This window comes from Barbus barbus (genome assembly GCF_936440315.1).
Source record: "Barbus barbus genome assembly, chromosome: 9".
NCBI lineage: Eukaryota > Metazoa > Chordata > Actinopteri > Cypriniformes > Cyprinidae > Barbus > Barbus barbus.
Genome location: NC_136737.1, coordinates 33,480,834 through 33,501,208, shown reverse-complemented (window position 1 = coordinate 33,501,208; position 20,375 = coordinate 33,480,834). Strand labels below are relative to the sequence as shown.

General features: G+C 38.8%; 2 protein-coding genes across 5 annotated transcripts in view; one reads left to right on the top strand and one right to left on the bottom strand.

The window, feature by feature from the left end:
* LOC306875141 (uncharacterized protein) overlaps positions 1 to 20,375 on the bottom strand; it is a 264,860-nt gene that overhangs the window by 182,160 nt on the left and 62,325 nt on the right. The gene's annotated exons all lie outside the window — the stretch shown is intronic.
* LOC306875132 (NLR family CARD domain-containing protein 3-like) overlaps positions 1 to 20,375 on the top strand; it is a gene marked incomplete at its 5' end in the record, with an annotated part of 49,170 nt that overhangs the window by 11,317 nt on the left and 17,478 nt on the right. Inside the window, 3 exons of one of the 4 annotated variants that reach the window (XM_079425555.1) lie at positions 7,013 to 8,938; positions 13,500 to 13,673; positions 14,150 to 14,323. In XM_079425555.1, coding sequence (XP_079281681.1) covers positions 7,158 to 8,938; positions 13,500 to 13,673; positions 14,150 to 14,323 — 2,129 coding nt within the window. Of the gene's footprint in view, positions 1 to 7,012; positions 8,939 to 13,499; positions 13,674 to 14,149; positions 14,324 to 20,375 lie in introns of those variants that run through there. The other 3 variants (XM_079425557.1, XM_079425558.1, XM_079425556.1) reach the window with 3 other exon arrangements.

Below are 20,375 nucleotides of genomic sequence, written 5' to 3'. Positions count from 1 at the left end.
GTCACCAGGCCGGTGGCGCCCTCTGCAGGTATTTAATTAAGGGTAGGAGTTTATATGAATGTATGTCTGAAGGGAACTTACTGTCTTTAGAAAAATTTAGATGGTATTTTTTCTTTTCATCTTGGCTCTGTATAATGCATAATAAAGTTTATAAGTGCAGCGCTGCTTTGTTTACAACGGAAACCAAGGAAACTCTTAAAGCGCCACCTGCTGGCAGAGAGTGCATCTGCGTCTCATTCAGCTCGTCTGCTTTTTCATTTCATGCAGATATTTTTTATGTATACAGTAGTTTCACAAAACTGAAGTCTGACCATTCTGTTTTTGCTTCAAATTTCGAAATTATAAAGTCTCATTTAGATTAAAAACTGCTCATGTTGCATGTATGCAGCATCTTTGTTTGGATCATGATTAAAATGCAGTGGTTGCCTCTAATTTTAAATGGAAAGAGCACAGACAAAGCCTTTTGTTTATATAAAGAGATTTCTTCTATTTATGTTACTTAGTTGATTTGGAGCTTGTTTTAACATTTAAATTTAGTTTTGTTGTTTACATTTACATTATATTTACATTTTGTTATTTAGCAAAAGCTTTTATCCAAAGCAACTTCGAAATGAGGAGAACGGAAGCAATCAAAACCAACAAAAGGTTTTGACACATTTAATTTATAATTTGTCTTAAATCTCATTTTGGAAAAAAAAAAAAAATCGTGAATCGGATCATGAACTCAAAATTGTGAATGTGTGAGCGAGTGAATAGTTACATCCCTGTTAAGTTAATATTATAATTAATGCTTTTGACTCATCCTGTTAAAAATCTTGCAGAAACTCTGAGAAGTGGGGACAAAGCCTTGTACAAACAGGCCGAATACACACTAAATAGGGATATAAGAGTGGCAAAGCAAAACCACTCTGAAAAGCTGGAAAAACAGCTTTCAAGCAAGGACCCTACATCAGTGCGGCCTGAAAGCCATTACCAGCTACAAGACCCCATCCCCCAGCACTGAGGCCAATCAACAACTGGCTGAAGACCTGAACGAGTTTTACTGCAGGTTTGAAAAGCAAAAGCCTGGTCTGACACCCCACACCCACTTTGACCATCTCACAACACAGCCATCAACACCCTCCCCCTACTGTTTCTCAGCCTGCACTTAAGATCTGTGAAGATGATGTACGCAAAGTCTTCAGGAAACAGAAGATAAGGAAAGCCAAAGGCCCAGACAGTGTCTCAAAGCCTGTGCTGTCCAGCTATCATCCATATTCACATTGATCTTCAACAGATCACTGGAGCTGTGTGAAGTTCCCTCCACCATCATCCCTGTACCCAAGAAACCAAAAATCACAGGACTTAATGAGAACTGCACAGTTAATACACTTAATCACAGAACTACAGACCTGTTGCTTTAATATCTGTGGTGATGAAGTCATTTGAGAGACTCGTGTTGGCCCACCTGAAGGATAATACTGGACCCTTGCTGGACCCCCTGCAGTTTGCTTACCGAGCAAACAGGATGCAGTCAACATGGGACTGCACTTCATCCTGCAAGATCTGGACAAATCAGGGACTTATGCAAGGATCCTGTTTGTGGACTTCAGCTCTGCCTTCAACACCATCATCCCAGATACCCTTCTGACTAAACTAACTCAGCTCTCCTTGCTCGCCTCCGTCTGTTAGTGGATCACCAGCTTCCTGACAGACAGGCAGCAGCTAGTGAGGCTGGGAAAATAGACATCCAGCACCCGTACCATCAGCACTGGAGCTCCTCAGGGCTGCATTCTCTCCCCACTGCTGATCGGCCTCATCCAGGACGGTGACGAGTCTGCTTACAGACAGGAGGTTAAAGAGCTGGCTGTATGGTGCAGTCTTAACAACCTGGAGCTCAACACGCTAAAAACTGTGGAGATGATCGTGGACTTCAGGAGAAACCCCCCTGCACTCCTCCACACTCACCATCATGAACAGCACTGTGACTGCAGTGGAGCCATTCAGATTCCTGGGCAGCAACATCAGAGGTTGTACTTCCTTTGCAAGCTGAGGAAGTTCAACCTGCCACAGGTGCATATGACAGTTTTACTCAGCTGTTATTAAGTTGGTTCTGTGCTCCTCTATAACTGTCTGGTTTGGGTCAGCCAGCAAATCAGATATAAGAAGACTGCAGCGGACTGTTAGGTCAGCAGAAAGGATCATTGGTGTGCACCTGCCCAACCTTCAGGACTTGTACTACTCCACAGTGAAGAAACAGGCAGGTAACATCATTACAGACCCTTCTCACCCTGGACAAAAGCTGTTTGCGCTTCTCCCCTCAGGCAGACACTACAGATCTCTGTGCACTAGAACATCTAGGCATAAAAAAGTAAAAAATATCACAGTTCCCCCCCATGCCACCTCCAGCCTAAACAGCTAGCACATGAATCATTACCGGTGTTCTGTAATTCATGCCTGTAATTCATTGTCCATCTCTAATTATTGCCTCTTTCTCAAGTATTATATAAATACATATGCATATCTCTTTATTTATACAGCTGTCCCAGCCAGCAAACTTATATTGGGCCCAGATGGGTGGCACCTGGGCTATCTAACTGGGGCCCAACCAGTTTAGTCCTCAGTTTCCATGTGGGCCCCACATGGGTCAGCCCAGATGAGACAATGAAATGAACACTGCTCAGTATACATACTACAGAGTGCTAAAATAATACTGAAGCAGCATTGCAGTTCATTAGATAATTACTGAAAATAATTAAAAATATAATAAAATACCTAACTACATAATACTATTATTGTTAAAAATTACAACAATATAAAATAGAAATAATACATTTATACATTTATAATTTTAATTAAAATAATAAGTAAACAATAATCTGCTGGCCAGAGGAGAACTGGCCCCCCGACTGAGCCTGGTTTCTCCCAAGGTTTTTTCTCCATTCTGTCACAGAGGGAATTTTGGTTCCATGCCTCTGTCGCCTCTGGCTTGCTCAGTTGGGGACACTTAATTTCTAGCGATTATCGTCAATTTAGCATACTGAACAATGTTCATTTAATTGTTTCATCTGGGCTGACCCATGTGGGCCCCTCATGGAAACTGAGGACAAAACTGGCTGGGCCCCAGTTAGATAGCCCAGGTGCCACCCATCTGGGCCCCACATAAGTTTGGTGGCTGGGGTATATAGAGTAAATAATGCACAAATCTGTACATAAATATTCTGTTCCAGATTCATGCACATTATTATTATTATTAAGTCTTTATTATTTAAATGTTTTCTGTTCTTGTGTCAGATATGTATGAATGTATGTACAGTATGTATGTATGCATGCATGCATGCATGTACCAAGAGCACCTTGAAACACAACAACAACACACTTGGCGAATAAAGCTAATTCTGTTTCTGATTCTGATTCTAAATCACACACAGAATTTTCCCTCCCATCAGCGCTTTTATGGAATTGCGCTCTAATGCTAATTTGCCCTGTTTAGTAAATTTGGCCCTTAATTTCTCATGAAATAATAATTTCATGAATATTTTAATGTAGAAATATTTTAGCAAAATGTATATTTCAGTCAGAGTTATTGCACTCCTGTTCTGCTGTGTGTCACGTGTTTGAGATGCATGTGTTCACTGGCGCTCGTTCACTGTGCAGTTTAATGGAGATTTCTTCTCAGGTTATGCAAAATAGAAATAATTTTTAACATTCACAGAGAAGAATTTAACCATATGTAAGCTCTGCGTCTCAAACGCATTAAACAGCAGACGTGTCTGTCAAAGAACAACAGGACAAACCGCAGTAAACGATTGTGCTTTTGTCTGAAGATCTGAGTATAAAGCGATTATTATTCTTTTTTTTATTATTATTGTACAAAATAAAAGCATTTAAAAGTAAAACTTCCTGATTAAACATTAAAGCACACTAGTGTGAGAAACACTAGTGTTTTGTTTAATATTGTGAAAATTATTCCAATTTTTTTTTTTTCACTCAAAAAACGAGGCACCTACTCTCAGATAAACAAGGCTTACGATTAATCAGATGCAAATAGAAACATAAAACCAGTCCTAAAAGAAAGAAAACAAGTTGACAAAAAGAATGAATCCAATATATATGTCAGCGAATCACAGTCACCGCAGTCATCACCACCCACGTTAATGAGATCACAGTCACCTGCCTTCTGATTCCCCGCACCTGCTACAGCTAATCACCTGCACTATATCAACACACTTCCCACACTCCTTCCTCGTCCGGTCTACCGTTCACCACCCGAACCTAGCCTGACTCAACTACTAACCTTGTGTGTTTGACCTACCTCCAGAGTTCCCGTCGTTCCACCGTTCCTGCTCTCCACCGCTCCTGTTCTCCACCGTTCCTCGGATCCCCGCAAACCTCCTGAGCCATTCCCACCGTCACGGCAAGACATACCACCTGCAAACTCACCTTGGGCAGCACTCACGAAATCCTCCTGGTTCTCCTACAGTCCCTCTCAATAAAGACCTTTGTTTGACCACATTCCTCTGTGTCTCCTAGCCTGTGTCCTGACAGAAGACCGGACCAACACAGAAGCGTGTCATGGAGTCCCGGCCACCCTCGGCCATCGACACGCTGGAGGAATTGGTCAATACCCTCCGTGCCTCCCTCCTGCCGGCACCAACCCCTTCACCTGCCTCTGTCAGTCCCATGGCCATTCCGTCTACCTACGCGGGTGATTCAGCTGGGTGTGGCGGTTTCCTTCTCCAAGTCTCGCTCTACATTGAAATGCAGCCCCAGAAGTTCGCCACCAAAAGATCTAAGGTGGCGTTTCTCACCTCCCTGCTGTCCGGTAAGGCGCTGCTATGGGCCAAGGCGATTTGGGACGCCCAGAGCGTGATCATAAACTCCTACGAGGCGTTCACCAACCACTTCAAAGAAGTCTTTGGAGTCGCCGCGGGGCGAATTTCCATACAGGACCAACTGCTACGGCTGCGTCAAGGGGAGGCCTCCATCGACGACTACACTTTGGAATTCCGCATGCTTGCTACCACTAGCGGCTGGAATGAGGCAGCACTGCTGAGCGCATATCGTCTGGGATTGAATTCTCGCCTGCGTGCCCAAATGGCATTCTACGACGACAGTGTGGGTTTAGAGAATTTCATGCAGTGCGCCTCACGCATCTCGCAACGCTTTACCGCTTGCTATGAGGATGAAACCGCACCCCAGCAAGCCTCACCCGCCACCGGTCCTCCAGTACCAGAACCCATGCTCGTAGACTCCGCTCGATTGTCACGCATGGAGCGTGCACACCGCCTCGCGGCCCAACTGTGTCTGTACTGCGCTTCCCCAGGTCATTATATCAGGGATTGCCCCGTGAGACCCCCACACCCAGCGGTGAGTACCCTTCAAATTGAGCCCGAAGTTTCCTCATTATCGCTACTGCCAGTTCTACTTCTCACCCCAGACTCCTCTGTTACAGTCTCCACCTTGGTCGACTCGGGCTCCTCGGGGAACTTCATCTCCCAAGCCCTCCTAACCCACCTCAACCTCCCCTGGAGGCGGCAACCCCAGGAGCTCCGAGTCGAAACCATCCAAGGAAAGCTGCTGGGACGTGGAAGAGTCCGATACCGAGCTCCCCCACTAAGACTCCGAATTGGATGTCTGCACGAGGAAACCATCACCTTTCTGGTACTGGAGGGACCCACGGTGCATATCATCCTGGGATGCCCCTGGCTCCACCAACACTCTCCAGAAGTCAGATGGGATCCGTGCAAGATTACTCGTTGGAGTGAGACCAGCTTTCAGAACTACCTGACCCCAGTGCGCAAACCACCCCAGAGATCCGTGTCCATCCAAGTCTGTTCCACCCTCATAGAAAGCCCGGAGCCTCAGGTACGATCCCATCTGACTACTAGGCGTTCCAGGATGTGTTTAGTAAGCAGGCAGCCACTCGCCTCCCACCTCACCGGCCATGGGACTGTGCCATCGACCTGCTGCCTGGAGCTAAACTCCCCAAGGGTAGAGTTTACCCTTTGTCCATTCCGGTGAAGTTGCCATATTCAATTCAAGTTTTCAATTCAAGTTTATTTGTATAGCGCTTTTTACGATACAAATCAATGCAAGGCAGCTCTACAGGAATTTAAGTTTCCACAATATATTTATATATTGCAGAACCTTAATATGTTTAACTTATGGCACAATTTGGTAATTCTATATGTTGTCTGAGCATTGGCATCCTCCAAAGTCCTCTGAGGGGTTGGCATTAACTTTCCTCAGGTGTTCGGTCATCTCAGATCATTTAAGGGTTTGATCCAGACTGAAGCTTCTGTCATTCCTAGAAACATAGAAACAAATAGAGACATAATTAGCGTAACTGCTGTTCCATCTAAGCAAAAATGATTAGCTCCTGTGCTCCTGCATTAAAAAAAGCTCAGGAGAACAATTAAAATGTAATAAATTTATATGGAATGTGATGACAATATCTAATAATGTGTTTTTCTTTAATAAATGGATATAACGACATTTACAAGCAAAACTATTTAATTTATTAGAATACAAAAAGCACACAAAGTTTTTAAATAGTTCTGTATTAAACTATGTTTAATAATTATGTAATTTTTCATATGCCTACTTTAAACACTGTGTAGCCTTAAACAAAAATATTAACCAGGAGAAAAACAAAGCAAAGAACTTTATCCATAATGTGGGACTTTTAGTTATAAACAAACAGAAATACAGTGGACTCATATTTTGAAATGCCTGCTTTTCTATTGCTGGCTGCTCATTCAAAAAGATGAGGGAGATAAAATATGCATCTTACAATCATCTAACATGTTACAATATCCACAGCATAAAGTACAGACTGCCATAATTCATCAGCAGTCAATCACAAGCAATCATCTGCCATACATGTGCTGTATTCACTGATTGTGAACTGCTGTGAAACCATGAGACATTATGCAGAAAATACAAGACTGACATCTCTATTGGTTTAGATTTTAATTTATACATCCTCTTATTTTGAGATTTTTATCTGTTCTTTCTTGTGATATTTCAGCAGAGCAGATGGAGAGCGAAGAGGCTCCTCCAGAGATGCTGTCTTCTGTCTGAACAACACGAGCGTTACAGCGTCTCTGAATAAACATGATCAACCAGTGAATGATGATGAACTACAGAGAGTCAAAGACCGGCTCAAAACCAGCATGAAGAACAAATATGAGAGATTATTTGAGGGACTGAAACTCCAGGAGAATCAAACCCTCCTGAACAGGATCTACACACAGCTCTACATCATAGAGGGAGAGAGTGAAGGAGTGAATGAAGAACATGAGGTTTTACAGATGGAGAAAACAGCCAGAACACAACACTCACAAGACACTCCAATCTACTGCAATGACATCTTTAAAGCCTCTGCTGAACCAGAATGTGAGGAGAAAGACCAGATCAAGACTGTTCTTACTAAAGGCATCGCTGGAATTGGAAAAACCGTCTCTGTGCAGAAGTTCATTCTGGACTGGGCCGAGGGAAAAGCCAATCAGGATGTAGATTTGATGTTTGTGCTTCCATTTCGAGAGCTGAACTTGATCCGAGATCATCAGTACAGTCTTCACAGACTTCTGCTGGACTTTCATCCTGAACTTCAAGATCTGGACTCAAAGATTTATGAGGAGTGTAAAGTTGTGTTCATCTTTGATGGTCTGGATGAAAGCAGAATCACACTGATGTTTTCAGACGATCAGAAAGTTTGTGATGTGACTGAGACTTCATCAGTGGGTGTGTTGATGTCAAAGCTCATGAAAGGAGAGCTGCTTCCCTCTGCTCTCATCTGGATCACCTCCAGACCAGCAGCAGCCAATCAGATCCCCTCCAAATACATCAACCGTCTGACAGAAATTCAGGGATTCAATGAGCCTCAGAAGGAGGAATATTTCAGGAAGAGGATCAGTGACCAGCATCAAGCCAGCAGAATCATCTCACACATCAGAAGAGCAAGAAGCCTCCACATCATGTGCCACATCCCCGTCTTCTGCTGGATCTCATCCACTGTGCTTCAGAAGCTCCTGGAAGAAGATCTGAGTGCAGAAATCCCTCAAACTCTGACTGAAATGTACATCCACTTCCTGCTGATTCAGATCAACATGAGGAACCAGAAGTATGAAGAGAGAGATCCAGAGAAACTCCAGCAGTCCAACAGAGAAGTGATTGTGAAACTTGCTGAAGTGGCTTTCAAACAGCTGATGAAGGGCAATGTGATGTTCTATGAGGAGGACCTGATTGAGAGCGGCATAGACGTCACTGACGCCTCAGTGTATTCTGGGATTTGCACTGAGATCTTTAAGGAGGAATCTGTGATTCATCAGAGGAAAGTCTACAGCTTCATTCATCTGAGCCTTCAGGAGTTTCTCGCTGCTTTCTATCTGCTTTACTGCCATTTAATAAAGAACAAGGAGCCACTGCATGAATTCAGATCTTACAGATTTAATAAATTCTCTCTGTATGATCTACTTAGATCAGCAGTAATTAATGCACTGCAGAGTAAGAATGGAGAGCTGGATCTGTTCCTGCGGTTCCTGCTGGGCGTCTCACTGGAGTCCAATCAGAGACTCTTACAGGATCTACTGATAAACACAGAGAACAGCTCAGAGAGCATCAGAGAAACCACACAGTACATTAAAGAGAAGATCAAAGATGATGATGATTATGATGATAATGATCATTATCATCTCTCAGCGGGTCAATCCATCAATCTGTTCCTGTGTCTGCTGGAAGTGAAAGACCAGACTCTGTCCAGAGAGATTCAGGAGTTTGTGAAATCAGACAAACACTCAGAGAAGTATGTCACTTCTGCTCACTGCTCAACAATCTCCTACATGCTTCAGATGTCAGAGGAGCCGCTGGATGAGTTTGAGCTCAAGAAATACAACACATCATATGAGGGGAGAATAAGACTGATACCAGCTGTGATCAACTGCAGAAAAGCTCTGTGAGTGTTTCATCATTTGATTGATTGAAATATTTATTTCGAACATGTAAATAAATATAGTCAAATCAATACAACACAATACAAAATAATTTTAACTTACACATGTCCAAAAAGGAGTAGGAAGAAGTATACGCTTATTTAATCCTACCCCTTCTCCACTCTGCATTAATAATAATCAACAACAATCATCAAATCAACTTCATGATAACAATAATCAATATCAATAATCATCTAATTAACTTCATAACTCATCATAACTTCATCTCATCCTTGTCTTAATACACTCTTGACTTTCCTACATATATTTACAGTATATATTAGGGCTGTCAACGTTAACGCGTTAACGCATGTGATTAATCTAAAAATGTTAACGCGTTAATTTTTTTTTATGCAAATTAAACGTTTGATAAGGTTTGACCCCTACGTCTTGCTGTCATCGCAGCACGGAAGGTAATCGCACAATCCCTGCGTCCCAATGTCACACTGTCCATCCTAAATTCCATGTGATATTAGTAATTTTCAATGCTATTTAGGGCAGATAGGGTGGATAGTATGCACATTGGGACGCAGGGATTGTGCGATTATGAGGCGCCGGGCTCGACAAAAGGGAAGCGAACACGGAGAGAGAGAGTGAGTGTGTCTGAGAGAGACAGAGAGAGAGCGACTGCGCGTGAGAGATATGTATACTCATATGTGATAAGGGTACAGCGAACCAGTGTTGTCAGGGTCGTGGTTTTCCCGCACAATTGGGCCATTTTGAAAAAACAGTCGCAGGAAAAATTACAGAGCCGTAGGTTGCGGTTTTTTTGGGCTACATTTATAATGTACCTCGGCCGCCCAAAGTGTATATACACATGTGATCGCAAAAGGAAGTTATTACAAACACTCTATGGTGGTTTAAAGCTTGTTCTGAGTAAAAATGTACTATTAATCTCATGAATTGTCTTATGTAGCATGATGCTAATGTTAGCTCTAATGCACCTGCAGAACAGGTGCAGTTCTTCTTTATAATGCATTTTATCATAATACTTCATGTAAGGTCACAAGAAAATGTTTTGTTGTATTTATTTAGAAATACTTTTGATAATAGTTGGATAAATGTGCACTGGGATTGAAGCGATGTGGCTTGGTAAACGTTTTATTGCCAGTATAAAGGCTGATAATGTCTGAATTAAAACAAAAGAATAAGGATTATATGTCTCATTCCTGGCGGAGATGTGAAAGGTTCTGTTTCCTTAAACTAGTTTGTCATGCATTTCTTTATTTCAACACATTTACAGGTAAATCCTAGTATTTAAAATTTGCGATTAATCGTGATTAATCGCAGCACTAGTATATATACAAACAGAACCTAAATAAAAACTATGACTAAATAATCTGCATGAACACCTAATCAGATCTGTTCTTCCTCCATATGCATTCTGAGAACCATACGTTTATACTGCTTTTTAAACTGGGTCACACTTGGGCATTGCTTGAGCACTAGACTTAGTCTTCCACAATTTCACCACTTACAGAAATGCAAAAGCTTCTTAATGTTGTACATGCAAGATTATATATCTCTTCTCCATTCTCAATTTTTGAATATTGCTGGGAGGAAGATATTTTCTTCTTTATACAGTATTTGTGCTGTCTGAAAATTAACCAAATCAATGAATTTTAATATCTTTTATTTTTTAAAATAATGAATTTGTACGATTTCTATAACCAATTTTATGAATTATCCATATTGCTCTTTTTTTGCAACATGGATAATGATAATAATCTACATTTATATGCATTACCCCAAACCTCTGAGCAATAATTTAAGTATGGTAATATCAATGCACTATAAAGAATGTAGAGTGATTTGTGGTCCAGAACATGCTTTGCCTTATTCAGTACTGAGATACTTCTAAACAATTTATGTAAATGGTTTATGTGAGATTTCCAACTTCATTTATCATCTATTATCACCCCAATAAATTTATTTTCATTTACCCTTTCTATGTCCACACCATCTATCTGTATCTGAACTTGTGTCCAAATATCTTTGGACCAGTTCTGACCCCTGGGGGATGCCACAAGCAATGCTCAAGCACAGAGATGAATTCACAAACTGTTTTCTCTCTCTTAAATAAGTTTTTACCCAGTCCAATACTACTAGTTTGTTAATTAATAAATTATGATCAGTCGTATCAAAAGCTTTTTTAAGGTCAATGAAAACTGCAAACTGCTTATGATCTCTAGCTTTTGTAATTTCTTCAACCAAATAAATTAATGCCATTGATGTGAAACAGTTTGGTCTGAATCTGTATTGACAGTCAGAAATTAATTGATGTCCATCTGAAAATGTGTCTAATCTATTATTAAATAATTTTTCTAGAATTTTGGGAAATTGTGGCAGTAGAGAAACAGACCTGTAATTTGAGAAGTTGTGTCTACTCCAGTTTTATTCAGCAGAACCACTTTAGCTATTTTAACTTTGTTTGGAAATTTACCAGTTTTAGATAATAGATTACAAATATATGTTATTGGTTTAGCGATCCCATCAAATACCTTTTTCCCAATTTTCATATCAACGTCATTACAATCAGTAGATATTTTATTTACACTCATTTACAATATTTATTACTACTTTTTCTTCCACCTCTGTAAGGAACATTGAGTTGGTATTTCTTTCAATTAAATTTTCGTTCCAATCTTCCGATGACACTGGATCTTGAATTTCTTCTGCCAATTTTGGTCCAACACTGGTCCAATAAAGCTATTAACTACATCATCCATATTATCCTGTGTAGTGTTATCAATATAATATTGAGGATAACTTTGTTGTCCTCTACCTTTTTTAATAATACTACTTAATACACCTCATATTCCTTTAATAATTTTTATTACTTAATATTTTACTATAGTATTCCTTTCTACAAACCTGTAGAATACTAGTTAACTTATTTTAATTTTTTTTATATTTATTAAATGCCTCTAGTTCTTTGTTTGATAAATTCTCTCTAGTGAATTCTTTCTACAGGCATTTTGTAAACCCTTTGTGATCCATGGTCGATCTCTATATATATATATATATATATATATATATATATATATATATATATATATATATATATATATATATATATATATATATATATTTTATATATTATTTATTTTCTATAATATTGTATATTTGGACAGTTTTTTTCATATAATGATATAAATATTTTTAAAAATGTATGCATTATCAACGTTATTTTCCTTATATACGACTCCCCAATCCTGTGCTAATAAGTCACTCTTAAATGCATTCATATATTTCTCTGTCCTCACTCGTCTGTAATCTTGTTTTACATCTACTGATTTCTCTTATAGTTATTGTCATAAACTGTAAAACAGGTAGATGATCACTAATGTCACTGATTAACAATCCACTCACAGTATTATTTTCAATATCATTTGTAAATATGTTGTCAATCAAAGTGACAAAATGAAGTGTAATTCTACTGGGTCTAGTAATTTTGGGGTATAGACCTATATTATACATTGTATTAATAAATTCATCAGTCATTTTGTGCTTACTTGGATTTAACAGATTAATATTGAAATCACCACAAACAAAAATGACTTTTTGATTAGTTTTTGAAAACATTCCTTCTATCCACTCCTTGAATACTTCCATACTAGAGCATGGAGCTCTGCATATACAACTAATGATAGCATTCTTTTTTTCCCCCGACATACTTCAAATGTTATACATTCTAACAAGTTATCAATCACAGTTGTCATACTTTCTACCACCTTATAATTCAAGTTTTTATCCACATACATAGCCACTCCTCTTCCGCTCTTATTCATTAACTAAAGTATCATATTTAATAATGCATCTGACACCTTTAAAATAAATGTTCCTAAATGAGAGATTTTCTCCTAAATAACAGTCCAGAATCTTAAAGTAGTCACGACTCAGTAAAATGTCTGTTATCACCGTGGTAAACACAACCCAGTCACATGTGAAACTTGTTCATTAAATCAGCAGCAGGTGGAGCAAAGGCACCATTGATCAGTAAAGCTGGAATTCAGACATTTTCACTGTGAATGAAGATAAAAAATCACATACATTACTGATAATATTAATAGCAATAATATAGCATTATCACATTTAATCTTCAGTGATTATTGATCATAAATGCTTAATATTCCAGCTGTTTGCTGTTACAGTGAACTATTACAGTGAAGGCAGTGCTTGAAGTGTGTTTGCTCTTTACTGTACAGCAATAGCCAGTATTTTACATTATTATACATTTAAAGAGGTCTGCATTATGCCATAAAATAAATAAAATGAGAGAAAATGTGAATTACTGTGAATCAGAATATTATGAGATATATAGGTTTAGTTTTCTAACGAATTTACTTTTATTACTTTTTTTTATTTTGCAAACTTTTATATACTCATTAGCTGAAGAAACAGTCAGGAGCTCTTCTTATTGTGATTCAATGTTCAGATCATGTCATCCTATGTTCCTGAGGGTGGAAAACTGGCAACCCTCTTTACATGTCTTTTATTATTATTATTATTTATCTCTTCCAGACTTTCTGGCTGTGATCTCTCATATCAGTTTTATGAGAGTTTGTCTTCAGCTCTACAATCCTCAAACTCTGTCCTGAAAGAGCTGGATCTGAGTAACAATGACCTGCAGGACTCTGGTGTAAAGTTTATTTTTGATGGACTGAAGAGCCCAAACTGTCAGCTGCAGATACTGAGGTATTTAAAAACATATAAGAGATCATTCTGACAGTCAATATTGTGGGATCTGAATATATAAACAATCTATGCTGTCGTCAGTATAAAGTAAATGGGAGGATTTGTGAAACAGACATGGAGATTTTGTATTTGACTCTGGTCGCAATGTTGAAAGGGGAGTGGTGTGTGGCCATGCTCTGCATTTAACCCATCCAAGTGTACACTCAGTAGTGAACACACACCCGGAGCAGTGGGCAGCCAATGCTGCGGTGCAGTTGGGGGTTCAGTGCCTTGCTCAAGGGTCTCACCTCAGTCGTGGTATTGAGGGTGGAGAGAGTGTTGGTTATTCACTCCCCCACCTACAATCCCTGCTGCACCTGAGACTCGAACCCATGACCTTCGGGTTACAAGGCCAACTCTATCCATTAGACCACAACTATCCTTGATGTGTGTCTGTAGATGATCTGACTGTTTTGGTGTGTTCTGCTCTCTTTCAGTCTAGTTGGCTGTAATCTCACTGCTGAGAATTGTGAGTGTCTATCATCAGTTCTTCAGTCCTCAAACTCTGTCCTGAAAGAGCTGGATCTGAGTAACAATGACCTGCAAGATTCAGGAGTGAAGCTGCTCTCTGGTGGACTGAAGAGTCCAAACTGTCATCTGCAGAAACTGAGGTATTTAATAATAATATAAGCAATAATGTGGGATCTGTCTATATAAACAATCTATGGTGTCGTCAGTATAAAGTAAATGGGAGGATTTGTGAAAACAGACGTGGAGATTTTGTATTTGACTCTGAGACGTTTCTACCTGCCCAGGGAATTTGGATGTGTTCTGGTGGTGGTTGTTTATGTACCTCTCAGTGAAAAGTCAACTGCTGAGGCAGATTGTGTTCATATGCTACAGCAGCATCCAGAGGCCCCAGTTATTGTTGCAGGATAAATGAACCAGTGTAAACTGGATATATTCCGGGTTTAAAGCAGTATGTAAAAGGGCATACAAGTCCTACTCTCCATCCATTAGGCCACAACTGCCCCAAATTTATATTACTGTATCTCCGAAGGAAACCGACTGTCTTCAGAAACATTTCATGCTGTTCTGTGTCAGCTGTGCCATGCGGATACGTTTTCTACGTTTATTTACTCTTTGATTTGAGCGAAAACAACGTATTTGTGTGGCACGGCTGACACAGAATAGCATGCTGTTTGCGTTCAGTGGATACTCTCCAAAATGGTGACATGGAGGAGACAAAATTGTTGAATAAAGTCGTTATTTTTGTTTTCTTTGCGTACAAAAAGTATTCTCGTAGCTTCGTAAAAAATTATGGTTGAACCCCTGATGTCACATGGATTATTTTGCCGATCTCTTTGCTACATGTGTGGATGTTGATTGTGTTAATTCCATTGTTGTCTATGGGAAGGTCAGACAGCTCTCAGAATGCACAGAAAATATCTTAATTTGTGTTCTGAAGATGAATGGAGGTCTTACAGGTTTGGAATGACATGAGGCTGAGTAATTAATGACACAATTTTCATTTTGGGGTGGAGTAACCCTTTAAAGCAAGAGTCTTCATGTATAGCTTACGCTGTACAACTACAGTAGGTGGGCAACCAAAATGACTACTACCGCTGCGTGTACTGCCGCCTCAGGGCCACGGCGTTAACTGCAAGTCAGTCGCATGTTAAAGTCGTTCACGAAACTACCGCCAGGTGGCGTAAATAGACAGTTTGCAAACTGACTACAATTATATTTTGTTTTGTAAATGGAGATAAATAACGAAATAAAATAACAATAACATTATAATATAACATCCTTAAAAATCAGTAGAAAATTAATTTAAAATAAATTTTTGGAAAGTTAATTTTAAAACGTGGGATAGTCATAGCCTAACGCATCAAAAAAAAAAAAAAATTTACACAAAGGCTCTTACTGCATGTCATGGTTATTAAACCGTCATTACGAAAACCTTTACAACTACACAGTTTCCTTATGTAGTATTAAGGGGCTTTCATTTCGATCTACAGGCTAATGAAAGTTTTTTTCTTTTTTGAACGAAAAATCGTGACCTTGGCCATTGGTCTTCTGTACAAAGCTGCATGTTCATGAGACTCTATTTGTGTCGCAATTTACTCTGACTCACACCAAAAAAAAAAAAACTTGAACGAAATAAGTTGTGAAATCAAGAATAGGCTAAAACTGCGACATGAAAAACTAGAAATCGTACAAAAAGTATGAAATTAACTTGGAATGTTTAAATGACATTCAAGGTGTGCATTATGCCATAAAAAATAAAGTGACTGAAAAGGTGGCTTTTTGTTGAGTGTTATAGGCTAGGCCTAGTTCTAACACATATTTGGCACTATAGTCACATTAATGTCACAAATTATGAAAGGCTTGAAACTTGCTGATGTAGCCTATTTCAGCAGGTCACACATACTTATTCATCATCTGGCCTTTTTGTTTAATTTTATTTAGCGCTGTATTTTTATTCCTGTATATGGAGTCTCTGAAATGGTATTCCAAACTGTCCTGGAGCAGCCCAGCACTGTCTCCCTCATCTAACACACCCGATTCAACTCATCAGTTCATTAGAAGAGACTTTAAGACCTGAAGTGGGTCAGAAAAGGTGAAGAGAGTTGAGAGAAAATATGATGCATGTCAGATCTGCGTCACGTTCAGCAGTGGCAGCTCTTAAAGAAATAACCTAAGAACCAGCTGCTGCGATGTCTGTTCATCAAGAACAAAAGAGGAAATCAATAACTTTTATAGCTTTAAGGATTAATCTGTATTTAGTTTAGAATTTAGTGTTTGATAACTTCTATTTCAATTTCTGTATATTTCTGCTGAAGGACACAGTTAAATATGACATTTTTAATAATGGGTTTATGTGAAGATTGTTTTAAGTTCACTTAAGTTAGAAGTTATTTTTTAAAGTCAATTAACCTAATGTTGAACGGCTTTAGTCAATGGTTAAATATTGGGGGGGGGCAATTTTATAGAGACACCAGTATTATTGGTATCAGTGATACTGGCCTTCAGTCATAAAAAAAGATGCCATTAAATAAATATTAAAAATATACTGTCTTTATGTTGTTTGTACATTAATTTGAAGATTGAATGTGAAATTATTGCAATACAAAACTATAATATTAGGTGGGCTTAATCGCAATTAATTACAGAAAAAAGTGTGATTAATTACTTAATTTGTTTAATCTATTGACAGAACTAATTAAAACATGTTTAAATAGCAATGAAACCACTTTTAAAAATAATAATAATATTTAATACTGATAATAATATGGTTTCGAATACAGAGTTTGGTCGTGTGGGAGATTGGGGGAATCTGTAAAATGTAAAAAATAAAAATGAATTGGACAACACAATACAACATAAAAATTTTGTAATTTAATAAAAAAAAAAAACCCAGTTGTAACAGATCTAGTAAACCGTTTCCTTACTACTTTGATTAAAGTGGTAATTTGACTCCCAGTCATGAGGGAGTCATTATCAGTGAAGTTTCTCTAGATCAGAGAATAAGAGTAGTGGGAAGTTTGAGTACAGACACTTGTGAGCTGGGAGTGTTTGCTCTCTCTATAGTCTCTTTCACACAGAGATTCCGGAAAATACACGGGTAATGTGTTCCGGCAATTGTTCCCGGATTGTTAGATTTTGGTTCATTCACACTGCCAGTGATTTTCTGGAATCTGTGCATGCGTTCACACACAACCGTAAAGATACGTGGCATTTCATGTGACGTGTATAATGCGCCGCGCACCATTTCACTAAACTGGCGAACGATTTCAGCTTCAACGCGGATAGTGAGGAGCTCAGATCGCTAATTCATTCCAGTTTACACATTTTTCGTTGTGTGAATGTTGATCTGCCTTCAAAGCACCCGGTAAAAGAGTCGCATGATAACGTGCGTCATCAGCCTACCACTAGATGGCAGATGTAGTACTTCGATTCTAGACCAAAATTGTTTGAGGAAATAGCAGAGCAAGTGAGCTATCGTGTCATTGATGCGGAAACAGTTCAGTTCATAGCGTCTGAGTAAATTGTGAGATTCGTGAGAGAAAATCACCAAATATCTAATAAAAAGTTGTACCGTGAGTAGGGATGGGTATCGTTAAGGTTTTAACGGTATTACTACTCTTATCGATACTGCTTATCGATCCGGTACTTTAACGGTATTCTTATCGGTACTTTTTGTTTTACTTTGTTTCTTTGTTCATATTCTTACAGTATCTTATCTTATGTATATAAAACACTAAAAATGCCTGCACTTCATCAATTTGTAAATGCACCAGTGTGCAGGTATTTTTAGTGTTTTATATACATAAGATAAGATACAGTAACAACATGAACAAAGAAACAAAGTAAAACAAAGTGACAAATACAATAAAACAAACACACAAACGAAATGAAATAAACAGTGCTTTCATTTTTCCATGAAGGTCTACTAATATTAATGTTCAGGTAAGCAATAGTTACAAAAGTAATCAAATGTAAATGAGCACTGCATAGTTTTCACTGTATGTACTGATAGATTTATGTTTATTAAAGCTATAACGTTGTTCAGATTAAGAGCTGTGGGTGATTTTCTCTTTGCATTTTGTTCTTTGATTAACATTGATGCTCAAGCTTTAAGACAATATACTGACACGCATCGGATTTTCTCCCAACTGTTCTCGTCCACTTAAAACATAAAAGTGAAGACTCTCATAACCGGCCATTTTGGCACATTGTGTGTGTATTTTTTTGGCATATTTTTGTGTGTTATTTCGACGCGCCCGAAGCTCAAAGTGTACTTTGCTTGTCCGTTTTGGAGCACGCCGCCGCGCAGGCACAGGCGCGCACACACATTTCAGCCTGAACAGCGTCACTTGTTCAGATTGTACTCTCAACGTTTTACTATCAAATATGTCCTGCAATGTAGCAACAGTAAAGACGGCATTTTATAACAATCACTGATTGAGCTGATTCAGATAAGTTTTGTTTCGGAGGAACGAATCCGCGCCGCTATGAAGGGAAGGGAGAAATGCGGCTATAATCCTTGGAAGCCAAAATCGAAAAAAAAAATAAAAAATAAATACTTAGCTTAATATAACAGCCACAGGCCTAAAGTGTGAGCAGATGTTTGAATAGTTGGTTCTCTCTTCTATCATAATTAAACAGGACTTTCATGTTGCGTGTGCTGAAGCTCCGCGTGAGCGCGATCTGGCTTCTGAATTGCGCATAGCAAAAATGCATCATGTTTGAATATTATTGCACATAAAAACAGCTGGCGGCATTATATATATATATATATATATATATATATATATATATATATATATATATATATATATATATATATATATATATAGAGAGAGAGCAACAATAAATGTATGTGTGTTTTCTTAATTTCTCCAATACCGACAGAAGTACCGATAACGTCAGAGCTTATCGATACTCCGGTCTTTCATAATTTAGCCCCGAGACCGATTTAATACCGAGTTTCGGTACCCATCCCTAACCGTGAGGATGTGTTGCAAATGTTATTGGCCGATTCTGACTCTGAAGGGGAATATTTGCCTTTTGGAAATGACGATTGGCCATCTAATGATCACGCTTTGCATGTGCAATGGTGCCGCCGCGCTAGGTGAGAGTATTCACTAAGCACAAACAAGTGATCATTTGGACCCTTTTCCCAACGGGGATGGGGGGTGGCAGGGGTGGACGTGGTCATAGTGTCCATAGGAGAGCTGTTTCTCTCTGATAATCGGTCAGATTGCGCTGTTTGTTCTGATCGCGCGCGCTCAAGGGCTGCCGGCAGACAGTACAGGTGCAGCCAGTTTGGGGTAGGTCTGTGCACTGTGCCATGCAATGAGAGGTACCATACTCTCAAGAACTATAAACTGTCACATAGATACCTGATTGGGCAGATAGCTGGCCAACTGATCAAAAAATAGGCACATGTATTTTACTATGGCACAGTAATATAGTAATAATTTACTACTTTCTCCTGTTTTACTGTTGATTTCCTCTTTTCCTGATCATTTGGGATGAGGATAAAAAGACAAAAAAACAACATGCAAATAAGTTCAAACATCCATTCAATATCTATTATTTCCTGAATATTACTGATGAACTGATCAAAAAGTAGGCAACTGTTCACATGCGTTTTACTAATAGAAATATAGTAGTAATTTAGTACGTTCTCCTGTAATGCACAGAATCACTTGGAATGAGGATAAAAAGACAAAAAAAAAAAACATGCACATTGGTTCAAACATCAATTCAGTTTCTACTATTTCCTGAATATTATTAAATTCAAGAGGGCCGCCCCCTGATGACGTCATAATATGCTAATTAGATGAGTATATTTACACCCCACATAAACTTTCGGTCATGCCCAACATTTCTCTAATTTACAGTAGATCTCTATCTTTAAGCCTGTCAAGCCACAAGCTTTTGAAATCTTGATGTCAAAATCCAGCATTTTTTCCAAGAATCCCTGCTGCCTAAAGGGTTAATATAATTATCAGAGATTTTATAATGAGACGTACTTTGCTTCCTGAACCTCATGTTGTATTGTTTGTTTTGTTTGTCTAGAGGGTTTTTGTATTCACCTGATTTTGAGGGCATCTCAACTGCTCAATGTTTCTGATTTACTATTCACTTCAACTTTGGAATTTCTTCTGAACTACTTTAATGGACTACTGCTATGGATGATCTCGGACATTA